Genomic DNA, 20,000 nt, shown 5'->3' with positions numbered 1-20,000 from the left:
GCTGGGGAGGGCAGGGGGATGGGGGGGGGGGCATGAAGTGAATCGTTACATTAAAGGCAAGTGAACAGTGGTGTGAGGGGAGACATGCACTGAATCGTTACATTAAGTAAGGACATGTGAACAGTGGTGTGAGGGGAGATATACACTGAATCGTTACATTAAGTAAGGACATGTGAACAGTGGTGTGAGGGGAGATATACACTGAATCGTTACATTAAGTAAGGACATGTGAACAGTGGTGTGAGGGGAGATATACACTGAATCGTTACATTAAGTAAGGACATGTGAACAGTGGTGTGAGGGGAGATATACACTGAATCGTTACATTAAGTAAGGACATGTGAACAGTGGTGTGAGGGGAGATATACATTGAATCGTTACATTAAGTAAGGACATGTGAACAGTGGTGTGAGGGGAGATATACACTGAATCGTTACATTAAGTAAGGACATGTGAACAGTGGTGTGAGGGGAGATATACATTGAATCGTTACATTAAGTAAGGACATGTGAACAGTGGTGTGAGGGGAGATATACACTGAATCGTTACATTAAGTAAGGACATGTGAACAGTGGTGTGAGGGGAGACATACACTGAATCGTTCCATTAAGTAAGGACATGTGAACAGTGGTGTGAGGGGAGATATACACTGAATCGTTACATTAAGTAAGGACATGTGAACAGTGGTGTGAGGGGAGAAATACACTGAATCGTTCCATTAAGTAAGGACATGTGAACAGTGGTGTGAGGGGAGATATACACTGAATCGTTACATTAAGTAAGGACATGTGAACAGTGGTGTGAGGGGATACACTGAATCGTCACATTAAGTAAGGACATGTGAACAGTGGTGTGAGGGGATACACTGAATCGTCACATTAAGTAAGGACATGTGAACAGTGGTGTGAGGGGAGAAATACACTGAATCGTCACATTAAGTAAGGACATGTGAACAGTGGTGTGAGGGGATACACTGAATCGTCACATTAAGTAAGGACATGTGAACAGTGGTGTGAGGGGAGACATACACTGAATCGTCACATTAAGTAAGGACATGTGAACAGTGGTGTGAGGGGAGAAATACACTGAATCGTTCCATTAAGTAAGGACATGTGAACAGTGGTGTGAGGGGAGATATACACTGAATCGTTACATTAAGTAAGGACATGTGAACAGTGGTGTGAGGGGATACACTGAATCGTCACATTAAGTAAGGACATGTGAACAGTGGTGTGAGGGGATACACTGAATCGTCACATTAAGTAAGGACATGTGAACAGTGGTGTGAGAGGAGAAATACACTGAATCGTCACATTAAGTAAGGACATGTGAACAGTGGTGTGAGGGGATACACTGAATCGTCACATTAAGTAAGGACATGTGAACAGTGGTGTGAGGGGAGAAATACACTGAATCGTTACATTAAGTAAGGACATGTGAACAGTGGTGTGAGGGGAGACATACACTGAATCGTTACATTAAGTAAGGACATGCGAACAGTGGTGTGAGGGGAGATATACACTGAATCGTTACATTAAGACATGTGAACAGTGGGGAGACATGCACTGAATCATTACGTCACGTGAACAGCCTGATTTAAGATGTCCGAGTGGTCTTATATTTCCACCTATTCCTGTCTTGTCGGCTTTCGTTACTTAAGGCTGTCTGCCTGCCTTAGTTTGTCCGAGTAGTCAATTTTTTTTTCACCTGTCCCTGTCCTGAATGATTATATTTACAAACAAGAAACAAAAAAGGGCCTTCTTCTTCACAAATCATCTTATAATTTAACGCTGTGTTTAATTCGTGTTTTCCATGCTTTCCAGTTGCGTTGTTGCTAACTCTAACATGCTAAACCTACTTCTTCAAGTTCGTGTTATTTTCTTTGCACCTTTTTTCGATTTGACAAATAATTTCTGCCTTTTCTAGACTTAAACGAACACACACACACACACACACACACACACATGTATATATATATATATATATATATATATATATATATATATATATATATACATATATCAGTGTTTGCTTGTTAAAGAGATTTGACTGTTAAAAATGAAGACCATACTATGTCATACTTGAATGAAAATCACATCAAGGAACATAATTTAAAAAAAAAAAAAAAAAAGTTTTGATGTAATTACTTTTCTCGGCAGACGTATTTCCCAAGGTTGCCGTCGACACACTGACATGTGTAGGAGCAGCCGTCGTCCCACACTTCGCCCTCCTTGTACGTCCGACCGTGGTACACACACACATCTGTACACAGCACAGGACACGTTGTGTTCATCAACAGGAACACACACCCAAACCACCGTGGTACACGCATTATCATTATCATCATCGTCAAAATTAATAACATTATTATCATTACTGTTTTTATCACCATCGCCATCCCCCCCCCAAAAAAAACACAAAAAAAAACCAACAAAAAAACAAAACAAAAAAAAACAAAACACACACACACACAACATCAAAAAACAAAAAAACAAAAAAACTGAAAAGAAAACTCCACAATAAAACAGAAAAAGAAACCAAAAAATTTAAAATAAAGGGTGGGGGTGGTGGTTGTGGAGAGAGAGACAGACAAAGAGAGAGAGAGACAGAGAGAAAGAGAGAGAGAGACAGAGAGAGACACAGAGAGACAGAGAGAGACAGAGAGAGAGAGACACACACACACATACAGAGAGACAGAGACAGAGACAGACAGACAGAGATGGAGAGAGACAGAGAGAAAGACAGACAGACAGACAGACAGAGAGAGAGGAAGTATCAGTATCTCAAGGAGGCGTCACTGCGTTCGGTCAAATCCATATACGCTACACATCATCTGCCAAGCAGATGCCTGACCAGCAGCGTAACCCAACGCACTTAGTCAGGCCTTGAGAAAATAAAGAAATAAATAAATCAAAATTTTTTTTTAATTCCAAAAAAATAAAAATAAATAAATATAAAAATAAAATATAATAACAAAAAATAAAATAAAATAAATAAATAAATAAATATATATGTATAAAAGACAGAACCAAAACCCCCAAACTCCTCCTCCACTACTGACTGTTCCTGGTGAGGGGCCCCCACTGGTTAGGGGGCAGGGAGCTGCCCGTGATGACACCCACAGGGCCCGTCACGATCAGGGTGTTGTTGGTGTCCGGGTGGGGCGGGCACTCGGGCACCCGGCAGCAGCTGTCCTGAGGGTCCGTCGTCAGCTGACAGCCCGCGGGGATATCCGTGTAGCTGGGGCACCTACAGGACGCACAGGCACACAGTCAAGGCAGACGGTCAAGACCGACACTGAGACACGGCACGTGATATACGTGACACACACACACGTCGGCAGCCTCTCTGTTGGAGGAGGGGGTGGGGGTGGGGGGCAAACAGACAGACAGACAGATAGACACAGCACGAGATATACATGACACACACACGTCGGCAGCCGCTCTGTTGGAGGAGGGGGGTGTGTGTGGGTGGGGGGCAGACAGACAGGCAGACGGACACAGCACGTGATATATATGACACACACAAACGTGAGCAACCTCTCTGTTGGAGGGTGGAAGGGGGGGGGGGGCAGACAGTCAGTCAGACAGCACGTGAGATGCGTGTCACACACACATGTTGGCAGCCTTTTTTTTGGAGGGTGGGGGTGATGGGGGTGTGGACAGACAGACACAGCACGTGATATACGTTACACACACTTACACACACTTACACACACACATACACACACACACTGGCAGACTCTTTGATGGGGGTGGAGTGGGGCTGGCGGATGGGGGGCGGGGAGGGTGAGGGGCAGACAGACATACATTCAGACAGACACAGCAGTGATACATGTCACACACACACGCACACGCACACACACGCACACGCACACACACACACACACACGCACACGTCGGCAGCCTCTCTGCTGGGGGTGCGAGGGGACTCGGGGACGCGGGGAGGTGGGGAGGAGGACAGACAGAAAGATTTCAGCGGTAAAAAAACAAAAGAAGAAAAGTCAACTCAAATCAGATTAGTTCAGCTCAATTTTGAATACTTTATTCATTCATCGCCGCCACTCTGGGATGGTGGACAACCAAATTATTATTCGTATCAAAGAGTCGGGGGAGTTTATGCCTATAACTGTTCTGACTCAAGCCATGTAGCCTGAACTCATTTTAAAGGTGGTGTGATGTTCCTTTTCCTGTGTTTTTCTAACCTCCGCAATGAAGGCAGCCATACTGCATTTAAGAGGATGGGGGTGCTCCTATTACCGTTTTTACTCCTGCCATGTAGGCATCCAAACTCCGTTTTCGGGGGCAAGAGGGAAGTTCCTACAAAGTAGCAGGCCTGCCTGTCGTCACAGGTGACCTGGATCGTAAAGAGTGGGCTTTGTGACCGTACTTACAGGCAGCCATATCCCGTTTTCTGGGAGTGTTGCTCCACAGTTCTTACCTGTCGTCACAGTTGACCTGGCCCGTGACCACGTCTTCACAGCGACAGGTCTTGTCACAGCCGTCATACCACGTCTGTCCGTGAGTGTAGGGCACGCCTTTGTACACACAGAACTCTGCACAACACACATATTATGATTATATAATAGCAGATATACTGGCCTTTGTACACACAGAACTCTGCACAACACACACATTATAATTATATAACAGCAGATATACTGTCCTTTGTACACATAGAACTCTGCACAACACACACACTATAATCATATAATAGCAGATTATACTGGCCTTTGTACACACAGAACTCTGCACAACACACACATTATGATTGTATAATAGCAGATATACTGGCCTTTGTGCACACACAACACCACACAACACACACACAAACAAATAAATACACGCACACGCACACACACACACACAACACACACTGTACATAATACCATGTATACCAAACCAAAAATTGCCAGTTTAAAAAAGACACACTGCGTTGTTATATACAACAAGATTAACAATAGCAGTCAAATAATTAACGGCCTTGAGAATAGCGAATAATTCTGATGTGTACATGGAAAAGCCTTTTCCATTAGCAGAATTTTTTTTTTTACACTTTCAGATCAGGGACTACGAACACTGCTCCACTTTTACATGACTCCAGTACAGATCCATCTGTGTAAGCTTTTACACGATTGAAACAATGATATTCAGTTCGACTCCTTACCTCAACAGGAAGTATATTTCGACCCGCTTCCTTTTAAGATATTAGTGTTAATCACGCTGCATGGTTAATGAAAACAAAACCCTAAAAAATAAATAAAAATAAATAAAAATAAAATAAACCATACCAATTCCGGACTTATCACATTGAAAAAAAAAAAGAAAGATATTTTTAAGACAACGCTGTGTGGCCTAACACAGGGCCTAATTCAGAGATTGACACAAGCCTACAGTTGGGCCAACAGCAAAGTGAGAGCTGTATGATCAACAGTTTCTCCCCTGCAATCAAAAAGGGAATTCACTTAAAATTTAATCTTTTGTGAAGGACAATGACTCTCAAACTAGGAGACAAGATCGCCTTGGCTCTTAGTGTTGCAGCTTTGGGGGCTAGTTGGCCTTTGGGGACCATGCCAACGCCGATTGTCCTCTTGGCCGAGAGAGTGGGGATGTAACTGGGGCAAGACACTCTCCACTGTAATCAAATGATAGCCCAGAGATAGTCAGGACAGTATTCGGCTCCTATGCTGTTCTGATGGTCATAGTCGGACACGGCTGACTATCATATACTGTGCGGTGTGTATAGCCATGTCGGCGTGTACTCTCCACTATAATAAGATTCAAGCCCAGACAGTTGGGACAGCAGCAATTAGCTCCTCTGCTGTTCTGATGGTCACAGTCGGATACGGCTGACTATCATATACTCACCCATGTCGGGAGTCAGAGTGGGGTGCAGGGTGGGGAAGGGGGTGCTGGCCAGGCCTGGGGACAGGGTGGTGGCGTTGGAAAGGGGTGGGGACAGGGTGGACCCCGACACGGGTGTGACGCCGGAGGGCGGGGTGGGGGTGTGGTCGCAGTCGGGTACCATGCAGCAGGGGTCGGTGTCATCAGGCACCATGGTGCAGAAGGACACCACGCTCTGGGGGTACTGCAGACACCTGGAGACAGGGCGTTGTGCTGTCTTGTGTTCACCTATCGTATCGTATCGTACTGTATCGCGTAGTGTCGTATCACATCGTATTGTATGGTATCGCATCGTACTGTGTCGTGTCGTGTCGTATCGTGTCGTATTGTATGGTACCATATCGTATCGTATCGCATGGCATCATATCGTATCGAATCGTGTCGTATCGCATGGTATCGCTAGTATCATATCGTATCGTATGGCATCATATCGTATCGTGTCGTATCGTATGGTATCATATCGTATTGTGTCGTATCGTATGGTATCATATCGTGTCGTGTCGTGTAGTATGGTATCATATCGTGTCGTGTCGTATGGTATGGTATCATATCGTATTGTGTCGTATCGTATGGTATCAGATCGTATCGTATCGTATGGCATCGTATCGTATCGTGGCGTATCGTATCGAATCGCATCCTATCGTCTCGTATCGTATAGTGCTATTTTGTATTTTTGTAAAATCAGATCTATCTGAATGAAATTCGGGCTGCTGTCCACGCGTTGCCACAGTACAGTACCACCTTCGTTTTCTGTTTTCACGTTTATTCTGTTTCTGCATCAAAGTGGGGATTTTCCTACACGATTTTGCAATCCTTTTGATGCCATGGATTCTTTTACATGGACCAAGTGCATGCTGCAAACGGGACCTTGGTTTGTTGTCTCATGGGAAAGATTAGCACCAAGACCACTCAGTCTCGTGGACAGGGGATCAAAGCTCTCAGTCCTCGTACGGTACTCGAACCCTTGGGCACTCACTTCCTAAAACGCGTATCACCACTTAGCCACTGCTCCATCATCATCATCATCATCATCATCATCATCGTGGCCTACAAATACTAGTAGCCCATCATCCAACAATCTACAATCTCTTCCAAATCATCGACTTGTTTTCCTCTTCATCACCATCATGATCAGCATCTTCATCATCATCATCTTCTTCTTCTAAGCATCAGTTCATATCTTGAGGGAACTCAGTATTTCAAACTTGATTTGAATTTTACGTAGATTGAAACATACATGGGCAAATTGCCATTTCACTTTATTTTCAGTATATTATTCTTTTCAATATTTCATTCATCCCCGCCCATTGAAACAATAACATTCAAATGTGAAAATAAAAACTTTAACAAAATAAAAATGTCTACAATCACCAGCATGTGTGACGGGACATTGAACAAAATTCCACTTCACCCAATATTCTGACCGGACTCACGTTTCTTCGTGGAATGAGTGAGACAGACGTGGATGAAGTGGTCTTTCTAACGCTGTCAGTTATTTTTAACATTCTTTTGCGTTCTGTTCCACTGGTTTTAAAAGAACTGACGGGTACTCAGCCCCGAAATGGCCCCACAGAGGAGGGCTGGCTGTGCTTTAAGCAAGTTGATTTGATTTGATTTGATTCGATTCCTGAACATCAGGCTCACCTGTCAGTGCATCGGTACTCTCCGGTAGAAGCGTTCACACATTCACAGTTGTACGTGCATCCATCCTGCCACTTCTGACCCTGAGTGTACACACGCCCGTTGTACCGACACACCTCTGCAAAAACCACACGGTGATCAGGCATTAACGCGCAAAGTCAATAAGAACAACAACAAAAGCAAGAACAAGAACAAAATAAACCATGAAACCACGAAGAGGGACATCAACGAGACCGGGAACGACAAGACAAACTGTAACAAGAAGAAGAAAAATATACAGCAAAATAAGTGTGTGAGTGTCTGTCATCACCATTCAGTCTTCACTGCCCAGAGGGAGTCATTTCCACTTCACTATCATCTCGCCACATCTCCCCACTCTCTCCTCCATCCACCACAATCACCTCCTTCCACTACAACAATACACACACCGCGATAACACCACCACCACAACAACACACAGTTAATTTAATAACCACACACAACAACCACACCACCACCACAACACGCCACCACAATAACACGCCACCACGACACCACAACAACACACAACCACCACAACAACACGCCACCACGACAACCACAACACCACAACAACACACACCACCACAACAACACACAACCAACACAACAACACACAACCACCACAACCACACCACCACAACAACACACAACCACCACAACCACACACAACCACCACAACAACACACAACCACCAAAACAACACACAACAACCACAACAACACACAACCACCACGGCACCACACAACCACCACGACAACCACACCAACACAACAACACACAACCACCACAACAACACACAACCACCACAACACCACACAACCACCACGACAACCACACCAACACAACAACACACGACCACCACAACAACACACAATCACCACAACCACACCACCACCAACACCACACAGCCACCACGACAACCACACCAACACAACAACACACAACCACCACGATAACCACACCACCACCACCACCACAACCACACCACCACCAACACCAGCGTCACGACAACCACACCACCACCACAAACACACACAACCACCACAACCACACAACCACCACAACAACACACAACCACCACAACAACCACACCACCACAACAACACACAACCAACACAACAACACACAACCACCACAACAACCACACCACCACAACAACACACAACCAACACAACAACACACAACCACCACAACAACACACAACCAACACAACAACACACAACCACCACAACCACAAACACACAACCACCACAACCACAAACACACAACCAACACAACAACACACAACAACCACAACAACACGCAACCACCACGGCAACCACACCACCACAACAACACACAACCACCACGGCAACCACACCACCACAACACCACACAACCACCACGACAACCACACCAACACAACACACGACCACCACAACAACACACAATCACCACAACCACACCAACACAACAACACACAACCACCACGACAACCACACCACCACAAACACCACAACAACCACACCACCACCAACACCACACAACCACCACGACAACCACAACACCACACAACCACCACGACAACCACACCACCACCAACACCAGCACCACGACAACCACACCACCACCAACACCAGCACCACGACAACCACACCACCAGCACCAGCACCACAGAACTCACCGGCACCAGGCTGGGGGGTGAGGAAGGTGCCGGGCACGGGGGTGGAGCCGGGACGGGGGCTAAGCGTCTGCTGGGGAGGGGTGGGGGTGGGGGTGCGGCCGTTGCCGGTGATGACGCCCACGTTGCCGGTGACGTTGACGAGGCCGGGTGCCCCGCAGTCCGGCATCACGCAGCACGCGGGGTCACGCGCGTCGGGCACGAACCTGCAGCCCTCGGCCACATCGGTGTAGGTGGGGCACCTGTTGGCCAGCATGGGGCAGCGTGAAACACTTTAATTGGTATTCTTGTTATTTCATTGTTATTATTATCATTGTCGTCGTCAACGTCATCATCATCATCATTGATATTGTTGTTGATATCATTATCACTATCATTAAGAATATGATAATAATGATTATAATTATCATTGTTATTATCATTGTTATTATCATCACTATTATTATTATTATTATCATCATCATCACTACTACTACAACTGCTGCTACCACTATTACTACTATTTATCAAATATTTTTGCAGTGTCACACACAATATATATCATGATAATGATATCATTACTGATAGATAATGTGGATGAGGGTGATTATGATGATGATTGATATCAATAATATTATAGGTAAGGTCATATGACATATCGTAATAACTACAACAAGACGAAGACAAAATAAGGAGAAGGAGCAGCAGCAGCAGCAGCAGCAGAAGAAGAAGAAGAAGAAAGGTAGTAGGTTTTTCGGCCCGTGGCCGGCTCCTACCAAGAGCTGAGTGTGCTGTGGGCTTAAATGGGGAGACTGGGACCACACAGTCGAGTGTCATCCACTTCAATGATGCGTCTTTGGGTGTGTTGCTCTAATTACCTGACCAAAACTGCAAGTGTCTGTATCTCTCGGGCCTGGTTAAAGCCTTATCACGCAGTCCAAAACCAAAAATGGACCTGCATAGCAACATCGTCATCGTCATCTTCCTCCTCCTTCATTATCGTCAAAATAAACAAAACAGTCTCAAAGTCTGTGGCCTTTCATGCCCTGCTCTCATGGTGATCTCAGTTTCGATACCCCTCCACTTCCGTGCTTGGGGTGTGTCCTGTCAATGTCTTCAGTGTCAGCAGATTCATGGGGGGCTGTTGTTTGAAGGACGTGATGGCGGACTCTACTCTGGGAGGGACGCTCACTCAGTCTGGCTCCGCGACTAAGCCATTATTGTCGTTAGTAGGTGGTGTCCTAAGTACGTTAAATCAGAACAGGCACCACTGAACACCACCGAAGTGACTCAGCAGCTTTGCAGGGTCTCCTCTGGTGTGTGGCTTCCTGGCGACCTAACATCGATGGTTCCCTGCGGACTGCCGACGCTGGAACTGTGACGGACGAACCCGGGTGTGGCCGTGTATGGGGGAATCTGAATGAGCGGCGTGGGAGTAATGCCACTGAAAGGGTGCAGGCGATGGGGCAGCAAAAAAAAAAAAAAAAAAAAAAAAAAAAAAAAGAGAAAGAAAGGTAGATTCTAAAAGCAACGGTGAAGCCCTTACCTTTGGGAACACCTGTAGAATCCCGTGCGGCCATCTTCACACACGCAGCTCAGGTCGCAACCATCATACCACTGCTGGCCCTCTGTGTAGGACGCTCCTTTGTACACACACACCTCTGGGGGACAGCACAGACACGTACACACACCACGGCTGTCACAGGTGCCTCATTTCGTTCGTTCGTTTGTCTGTTTCCCCTCACTTCTTCTTCTTCTTTCGTGGGCTGCAACTCCCACGTTCACTCGTATGTATACGAGTAGGCTTTTACGTGTTTGACCGTTTTTACCCCGTCATGTAGGCAGCCATACTCCGCTTTCGGGGGTGTGCATGCTGGGTATGTTCTTGTCTCCATAGCCCACCGAATGCTGACATGGACTACAGGATCTTGAACGTGCGTATTTGATCTTCTGCTTGCATATACACACGAAGGGGTTCAGGCACTAGCAGGTCTGCACATATGTTGACCTGGGAGATCGTAAAAATCTCCACCCTTCACCCACCAGGCGCCGTCACCGTGATTCGAACCCGGGACCCTCAGATTGAAAGTCCAACGCTTTAACCTCTCGGCTATTGCGCCCGTCATCCCCTCACTCCAATTCACATTACTGCATGGACGTTACTTCAAAACACCATCACAGCTCTCTGCTAAAATCAATTATGGTTTCAGTTTCAGTTTCAGTAGCTCAAGGAGGCGTCACTGCGTTCGGACAAATCCATATACGCTACACCACATCTGCCAAGCAGATGCCTAACCAGCAGCGTAACCCAATGCGCTTAGTCAGGCCTTGAGAGAAAAAAAAGTAAATAAATAATAAATACATAAAAAAGAACTACTACTACTACTACTAATAATATGTATAAGGCGCAAAAACTTGATGAAGTCAACTATAAGCGTACAAAAAAAAAAAAAAAAAAAAAAAATAAAAATCAATTATAATGACGATACAATAATTTATCTTGCGGAATAGTATTGCAAAAGCATATACTCTTCAATTGAAGAAAAATAACGTTAACAGCTGCATTTGGTAGACAGAAAGACAAAAACCTACGCCCCCTCGCTCCCCCCCACTCCATCCCCCCAAAAAGAAGGTTTCTTATTTCACGAACTTTGAAAAAGTGACTGGTCGAGGGTTCGTGGTTTTTGTTTGTTTGTTTTTTACCCTTAATCTGCATATATGTTTCTTTAAATTTCTGTTTTCCTTTCACTGTTTTCACCACTATTCTTCTTGTCTGCAAACCTTATGCACGCCGTTATAGCCATACAACCAATGACATTTAACATTTCAGCGTCTAGTTCTCTCACCCAACCCCACCATCATCCTCTCTCTGTGTCTCTGTCTGTCTGTCTGTCTGTCTCACTCTCTTGAGAGTGATAGATATTCTTCTTATCGCTGTTTTAAGTCATTCTTGCAACCAGAAAAGCACATTTTAGACATTACAAGTGATCTAAACCTGTACAAGAGATACACAGAAAAAAAAACTCCTGCCCTTTCTGCAAGGCTGTAGAAGACGAACACCATTTTCTGGTCAGTGTGTCCAATGTATCAGGTAATCAGGGAAAAAAATACTTAGTGAATTTTTTTTCAGATACATGAATGAATACACAGACAAAGCGTTCTGAGGTCTGAGTCCTCCCACCTTTGGGCATGGGGTAAGCAGGCGTCGTGGGCTGGGGACTGCCGGTGAGGAGGGAGGGGGGCGTGACGGTGGAAGCCCCACCCGGGGTGAGGGTGAGGGTGGTGAGGGGGGTGGGTGCCGACGTGACGCACGAGGGCACCATGCAGCACGAGTCGGCAGGGTCGGGTGTCATCACACAGTAGTCGGGTACGCTCGGGTAGGGGACGCACCTGTCAACACGTCAAGGGGCGTGGGGTCACGTCGTTTCAGGTTCTACCCGGAAAACTCGGTGCTTTGAAAAGACAGGGCAGGGCAGGGAAAGACAAGACAAGACAAGACAAGACAAGGCAGGACAGGGCAGGGCAGGACAGGACAAGACAAGACAAGGCAAAGCAGAACAGGACAGGACAGGGCAAGGCAGGGCAGGGAAAGACAGGACAAGACAATACAAGACAAGACTAGATAGGACAGGGTAGAGCAGGACATGCAGGACAGGACAAAACAGGGCAGGGCAAGACAAGACTAAACAAGACAGGACAGTACAAGACAAGACAAGGCAAGACAAGGCAAAACAGGACAGGACAGGGCAAGACAGGACAAGACAAGACAAGACAGACAAAAAGAGACAAGACAAGACAAGACAGGACAGGATACAGCAGGGCAGGGCAGGGCAGGGCAGGGCAAGACAGGACAAGACAAGACAAGACAAGATAGGACAGGGTAGGGCGGGACACATGCAGGACAGAGCAGGACAAGACAAGACTAAACAAGACAGGGCAGGACCAAACAAGACAAGACAAGACAAGGCAAAGCAGGATAGGACAGGGACAGGGCTCACGATAAACTACAATAGGAGGGAGGATGACAACAAACGAAAGAAACAGTACATGTGTACTTACGACTTAAAAAGAAAAAGAAATGAATCAGCAATATTCGCAACAGACAAGCAAACAAACAACAAACAAGCTTCCTTCGCGGAGCTGTCAATAACCCCTCTCCCTACACAAACACACTCACACACACAACCGTACACGCCACACAAACACACGCACACACACACTCACTTACTCTCTCTCTCACACACACACACACACACTCACACACACACACACACACACACACACACTCACTCACCCACACACCCACACACACACACCTACCTTTCTGTGCACTTGGTCAGTCCCGAGCTGTCCAGACACTCACAGACGTACTGACACCCCTCCTTCCACGTGTCTCCTGGCTGGTACCTCACCCCGTTCTGCTCACAGCCCGGCTGGCCTGCACACACACACACACACACACACACACACACACAAACCAAAACCAGAACATGGGGTTAAAACTAAAGAGATTCAGCATGTTTCAAGACGTGTCAAAGCGCGCGGACTGATTCTTATACCTGCACCGTATCTGCTTTGGGAACGAAGGGTGAACAAGAGCAGAAGTCTGACCTTCACATACACCCAACGCGCTGGTCTGGGTTATCGCTAACACACCAGTGAAGCACCAGGAAAACAGCAACTAACTATCAATAAACACCCCCAAAAAACAGGATAAGCTTACTTATCATTCTGTGGTATAGTTTGTATCGGATTAAACTGAGTACTTTAAAAATTGGAAATACATAGGAGGTTGGAGGACCCCCCCCCTACCCCCACTCCCAACCAACCGCCACACACAAACCAGTAAAACTGACAGAAACAAAGGGACACGCCTCCCACTGACAGAAACAAAGGGACACGACTCCCACTGACAGAAACGAAGGGACACGACTCCCACTGACAGAAACGAAGGGACACGACTCCCACTGACAGAAACGAAGGGACACGACTCCCACTGACAGAAACAAAGGGACACGACTCCCACTGACAGAAACGAAGGGACACGACTCCCACTCCACTGACAGAAACAAAGGGACACGACTCCCACTGACAGAAACAAAGGGACACGACTCCCACTGACAGAAACAAAGGGACACGACTCCCACTCACCCGGGTTGGGTTTCCTGGTGATGACGCCGGGCACCCCGGTGGGCAGGGGCTGGGGAGCGGCCGTGGTCTGGCCGGGAACCTGACCAGGGGTGGCGTTGGGACCTGGGGTGGGGCTGACGTAGCACTCCGGCACCTTGCAGCACGAGTCGTCCGGGTCCACCCGCATGTCGCAGCTTCCGGGTAGGTCCGGGTAGCTGGGGCACCTGGGGTGGGATGGGAGAATTTCGTTTTCAAGAAGGTGTCAAACCGCGAGGGTGTCACTCATCCATACGCAGCAACATCACGTCGGATGTTGGGGGAAAAACTTTAATAATAAGATGCTTGACCTTTCCATGGTTTTGCGAAACGTGCTGTTAAAGCTTTGAAAGCCTACCAGTTGTTTGTGTAAATCATTAAAACATAAAAGAAAAATATACAAATTAGACAAAAAAACAAACGCGATAGTTGTGTGTGTGTGTGTGTGTGTGTGTGTGTGTGTGTGTGTGTGTGTGTGTGTGTGTGTGTGTGTGTGTGTGTTTGAGTGTGTGTTAATTTTGTTTAATGTCCCATCACATCGGTGACTGAAGATTGGTGTGTGCGAATGTGCTAGCGCATGTATTTGCAATTTTAGTTTTTCTACTCTCTCTCTCTCTCTCTCTTGACAAGCGAAAGCAACCACACAACAGCAACAGCCTGACTCACCTGTCGGAGCAGGTGTAGTAGTTCCGTGTGCTGTCGTAACAGGTGCACACCTGCTCACACCCGATGTTCCACGTCTCCCCCTGGCGGTACGCCACCCCGTTGTACACACAGAATGCTGTGCACACACACACACACACACACACACACACACACACACACACACACACACACACACACACACACACACACACACACACACACACAAATGCGAGCGCAATCATTAAAATGAATAGATAAAAAAAATTAATAACATGTTTGACGTTCTTGAAACTCATGTATATCATTATCATTATACACTAAATGAATCTAAGGTGATGGGATTCCATCCAATCCAAACCACTAGTAGTAGTAGTAGTAGTATTACTACTACTACTACTACTACTACTACTACTACTGTAATCGCGAGCTAAAATTTCCACGTCCTTCTTCATGAATGTAATATGTGCTCACACATGTTGATTTTAGACTTTGAATACACATAAAATAAAAAGCTACTACAATTTGCATTAAAAAAATCATTTTGAGAATAATCATAACACCAACAACAAATAAACAAAAGCACCATCAAGCAATCAGTCAGAGTGAACCAAAAAAAAAACCAAACAAAAAACAAAAAAACACCAACATAATGAAAATAATTTATTGTAGTAAGAATGAAAAAACAGAAAAGAAGAAAAAAAGAAAGATGTATACGAGTGGTTCTTCATGTTTACGATTGTGTTATTTTTTTAACGCCAATCCCCTTCCCACCACTACCACCTAGCTGCTTAGGCAGCCACACTCCGTTTTCGAAGATAATTTCTGACACAAAAAACATCCCAACATATTTCCAATGTGCCCGCCAAAAAGAAACAAGCAAACAAACGAGAATCCCATCCACCACCACCACCACTATTACTACTACTACTACTACTACTAGGCAGCAGCCACACTCCGTCTTCGGGGAAAATGTGAATCCAGCTAACTCACCGAACTGCGGGGCCAGTGTGGGCGGCCTGAAGCTGGGGGTGGGAACGCCCACCCCGGGTGTGGCGGACACGGTGCTGGGAGCCGAGGTGGTGTGCAGGTTGGGGTCGGGGATACGGGTGGGCGCGGGGGTCGGGGAGAAGGGGTTGGGCGTGGACTGGGTGAAGTCGCACTTGAGCTGCTTGCAGCAGAAGTCCAGCGGGTCTGGCACCAGCTGGCACTGGCTGGGCACCAGGGCGTAGGTCGGGCACCTGCCAACAGCGGGTGGGGTGGGGGTGGGGGTATAGAAGCGGGTGGTGGTGGTGGTGGTGGAGATAACGATATCAATTGGGTTTTTTTTTCCAAGAAAGACTGTATCCCCCCTCCCCCCACCCACACACCCCTCCCCACCCTCCACTCCCCCATTCGAGGGGGGTAAACATAAGTAAGACACAATTTAAAGAAAACAGCGGGGACCTACTAACAGCGGGTGCGTATAGAAGGGGAGGGGGAGATAATGACGATATCAATGTTTTCTTCAAGAAAGGCAGTAGCCACCCCATTCGAAGGGGGTTAAACATAAATAAGACGCATTCTATTTAAAGAAAAAAACGAGCATAAGTAAGACACTATATACAGCAAATGACGAGCATAAATAAGACACAATTTCTTTCTAAGAAAATGTCGAGCACATGAACATCTGTTTGTATGGAGTTTAGGAGCATGTTGGACTATATAACACTACCACCACCACCACCCACCTCCCCCCCCCCAACACACACATACACACACGCCTGTCAGGTGACACTCGCTCTTGAAGATAAATAAGACACAAATTTAAGAAAATGACGAGCACATGAATATCTGTTTATTATGTGTAGTTAATGACACTACCACCATCACCACCACCACCACCCACACACACATACCTGCCAGGTGACACACACACACACACACACACATACCCGTCAGGTGACACTCACTCATACCCGTCAGGTGACACTCACACACACCTGTCAGGTGACACTCACACACACCTGTCAGGTGACACACACGCACACACACACCCCCGTCAGGTGAAACTCACTCACACCTGTCAGGTGACACCCCCCCCCCCGGCCCCCCCCCGTCAGGTGACCTTCACTCACCTCTCTGTACACTTGTAGAGGCCTGTGGTTTCGTTCAGACACACACAGTCGTAGTCGCAGCCGTCCTGCCACTGCTGTCCCTCTTTGTACTCCTTTCCGTTGTACACACAGGCGTCTGCAACCACAGCACCCATCGCTTCTATTGTATTGTTGGACCCCCGAAAACGGAGTATGGCTGCTTACATGGCGGGGTAAAAACGGTCATACACATAAAATCCCACTCGTGTACGAGTGAACGTGGAGGTTGCAGCCCACGAACGAAGAAGAAGAGGAAGAGGAAGTATTGATGGAAAGTGTCAGAATGGATGAAGCGCTATTCTATCTCCCAACACAGTGTCTGTGAGGTGTGGGTTCCATTTGCCCCGCTCTCGCCCCTTCTCCCAAGTTTGACTGGAAAATCAAAATGAGCGTCTAGTCACTTGGATGAGACGAAAAACCCAGGTCCCGTGTGCAGCACGCACTTGGCGCACTGAATAAAAACCCAAGGCAAAAAAGTGTTGTCCTTGGCAAAATTCTGTAGAAAAAGTCCACTTTGATAGGTACACAAATATACATACACGCACTCAAGGCCTTACCAAGTGCGCTGGGATATGCTGCTGCCGGGCATCTGCCAAGCAGATGTGGTGTAGCGTATATGGATTTTTCTGAATGCAGTGGCACTTTCTTGAAAACCTGAGACTGAAAACTGAAACTGTGTGGTATGTTATCGTATCGTATCGTATCGTATCGTATCGTATCGCATTGCATTGCATTGCATTGCAGTACTGAACTCTATTGTACTGTATTGTAGTGTAGTGTAGTGCCATCACAGCACCGACATTAAATTATATTGTCGCCTTGTATTGTGGCATCTGTCATCATCTTGACATCACTGTGTACATTGTAGTCTTCAAGCCAGGGAGGAAGAGGGAGAAATGGAAAGAACTAGTTCTCAGGTCATCAATGGAGCCCAGTGGTCTTCAAGAAGAAGTGGAATGGTGGCCTAGTGGTAACGCGTCCGCCTAGGGAGCGAGAGAATATGAGCGCACTGGTTCGAATCGCACAGTCGCCAGTATTTTCTCCTCCCTCCACTAGACCTTGAACGGTGGTCTGGACGCTAGCCATTCGGATGAGACGATAAACCGAGATCCCGTGTGCAGCATGCACTTAGCACACGTTAAAGAACACACGGTGACAAAAAGGTTGTCCCTGTCAAAGTTCTGTTGAGAAATCCACTTCGATACGAAAGCAAATAAAATTGCAGGCTGAAAGAAAAGTTGGGTGGCGCTCTCAGTGTAGCGATGCGCTCTCCCCGGGGAGAGATGTGACGAAAAGAGTAATAGATAATACAATACAATAGAATACAAGACAACAAAAACAAAAACAAAGAAGAAAAAGAACAACAACAATAAGAAGAAGAACAGGAAGAGGAAGAAGAAGAACAACAACACAACATCATCGTCATCATCATCATCATCATCAAAGAAGAAGAAGAACAGGAAGATGAAGATGAAGAAGACAGATGATGACGACGACGAAAGAAGAATGCTGCCACATCTGTGTACACGTTCACTCACTTCTGAACCCAGGGGTGGGGTATCCAGGGCGGGGTGTCGGGGTGGGAGCAATGCCGGTGATCACCCCGGTCGGGTTGGTGTACACGGTCTGGGTAGGGGTGGCGTTGGGCCCGGCTGTGGGGTAGCCGCTGGGGCCAGGGGTGGGCAGACACTGGGGCACCATACAGCACAGAGGGTCGTCTGGGCTGGCCACCAGCTGGCACGATGGAGGCACGTTCGCGTAGGTTTTGCACCTGCAATGACAGGAACCCCCACATTACCTGTGGTAGTTACGCTCGTGAAATGTAGACGCACCTGCAGAGACAGGACTTCCACATTACCCGTGGAAATAACACTCACGAAGGATAAAATGACTTGAACGAATGCGGTGAAATGCAAAAGTCCTTGTTACCTTTCGCCGATTGCTTATAAATAGCTTATAACACTTCCCCCCAAACTCCCGATGTACTGTTTATAAATTGCTCATAAACACTTCCCCGAAACTCATGATCTCTGTGTGTGTGTGTGTGTGTGTGTGTGTGTGTGTGTGTGTGTGTGTCTGTGCGTGCGTGCGTGTATGATCATGGCCAAATGTATAATCATTCATTCATTGTGTCATTGATTCAGTCATTCAAAGAATGTATCCACACTCAGCCACGCTCGAAAATGACTATCCACACACTAACCCACCCATAAACAGAACACAGCTCAAATTAACATTGGAGATAAATAATGTCCCGTCACACGTGCTGGTAACTGTAGACATTTTGATAAAGAACTCATTTTCACATTCCTTGTTTCACGTCCCGTCACAAAGAAAACAAGAGAGGCAAGGCCTTCAAGACTCACTTGTGATAAATTAAGTCCCCTAGCATTAATTACAGAGTAATTTCCCTTTTTTACTATCTGCACCAAAACGTTTGCAAAATAAATAAAAATTCCATGCTTAGCAAAAGAAGTTCCTGTTTGAACAAAAAATGATAATAATGACTCCTCTTGTTGTTGTGTCAGAATAAGAGGTCAAAGTGCCAAGTTTAGAGAATACAGAAAATATAAATATAACAGTAAATGCAATTTGCATATAATTAGGCTTCTTTTATTATTTTTTTGTGCCCATCCCAGATGTGCAATATTGTTTTAAACAAGATGACTGGAAAGAACTGAATTTTTCCTATTTTTATGCCAAATTTGGTGTCAACTGACAAAGTATTTGCAGAGAAAATGTCAATGTTAAAGTTTACCACGGACACACAGACACACACACACACACACACAGACAACCGAACACCGAGTTAAAACATAGACTCACTTCGTTTACACAAGTGAGTCAACAAAC

At 46.2% G+C, this 20,000-nt stretch overlaps 1 protein-coding gene across 1 annotated transcript in view; it reads right to left on the bottom strand.

Annotated features, from left to right (window-relative positions):
• LOC143285594 (uncharacterized) overlaps positions 1-20,000 on the bottom strand; it is a 112,183-nt gene that overhangs the window by 32,298 nt on the left and 59,885 nt on the right. The window contains exons 43-56 of the mRNA XM_076592988.1: positions 18,686-18,918; positions 17,130-17,244; positions 16,006-16,253; positions 15,037-15,151; positions 14,356-14,558; positions 13,525-13,642; positions 12,386-12,594; positions 10,751-10,865; positions 9,229-9,467; positions 7,548-7,662; positions 5,868-6,097; positions 4,441-4,555; positions 3,062-3,249; positions 2,148-2,262 (exon numbers count right to left, since the gene is read on the bottom strand). Coding sequence (XP_076449103.1) covers positions 2,148-2,262; positions 3,062-3,249; positions 4,441-4,555; positions 5,868-6,097; positions 7,548-7,662; positions 9,229-9,467; positions 10,751-10,865; positions 12,386-12,594; positions 13,525-13,642; positions 14,356-14,558; positions 15,037-15,151; positions 16,006-16,253; positions 17,130-17,244; positions 18,686-18,918 — 2,358 coding nt within the window. The remainder of the gene's footprint in view (positions 1-2,147; positions 2,263-3,061; positions 3,250-4,440; positions 4,556-5,867; positions 6,098-7,547; positions 7,663-9,228; positions 9,468-10,750; positions 10,866-12,385; positions 12,595-13,524; positions 13,643-14,355; positions 14,559-15,036; positions 15,152-16,005; positions 16,254-17,129; positions 17,245-18,685; positions 18,919-20,000) is intronic.

The sequence above is a fragment of the Babylonia areolata genome, chromosome 9 (genome assembly GCF_041734735.1).
Source record: "Babylonia areolata isolate BAREFJ2019XMU chromosome 9, ASM4173473v1, whole genome shotgun sequence".
Classification (NCBI taxonomy): Eukaryota; Metazoa; Mollusca; class Gastropoda; order Neogastropoda; family Buccinidae; genus Babylonia; species Babylonia areolata.
The sequence above is the reverse complement of the archived record's forward strand: the minus strand, read 5'-3'. Positions and strand labels throughout refer to the sequence as shown.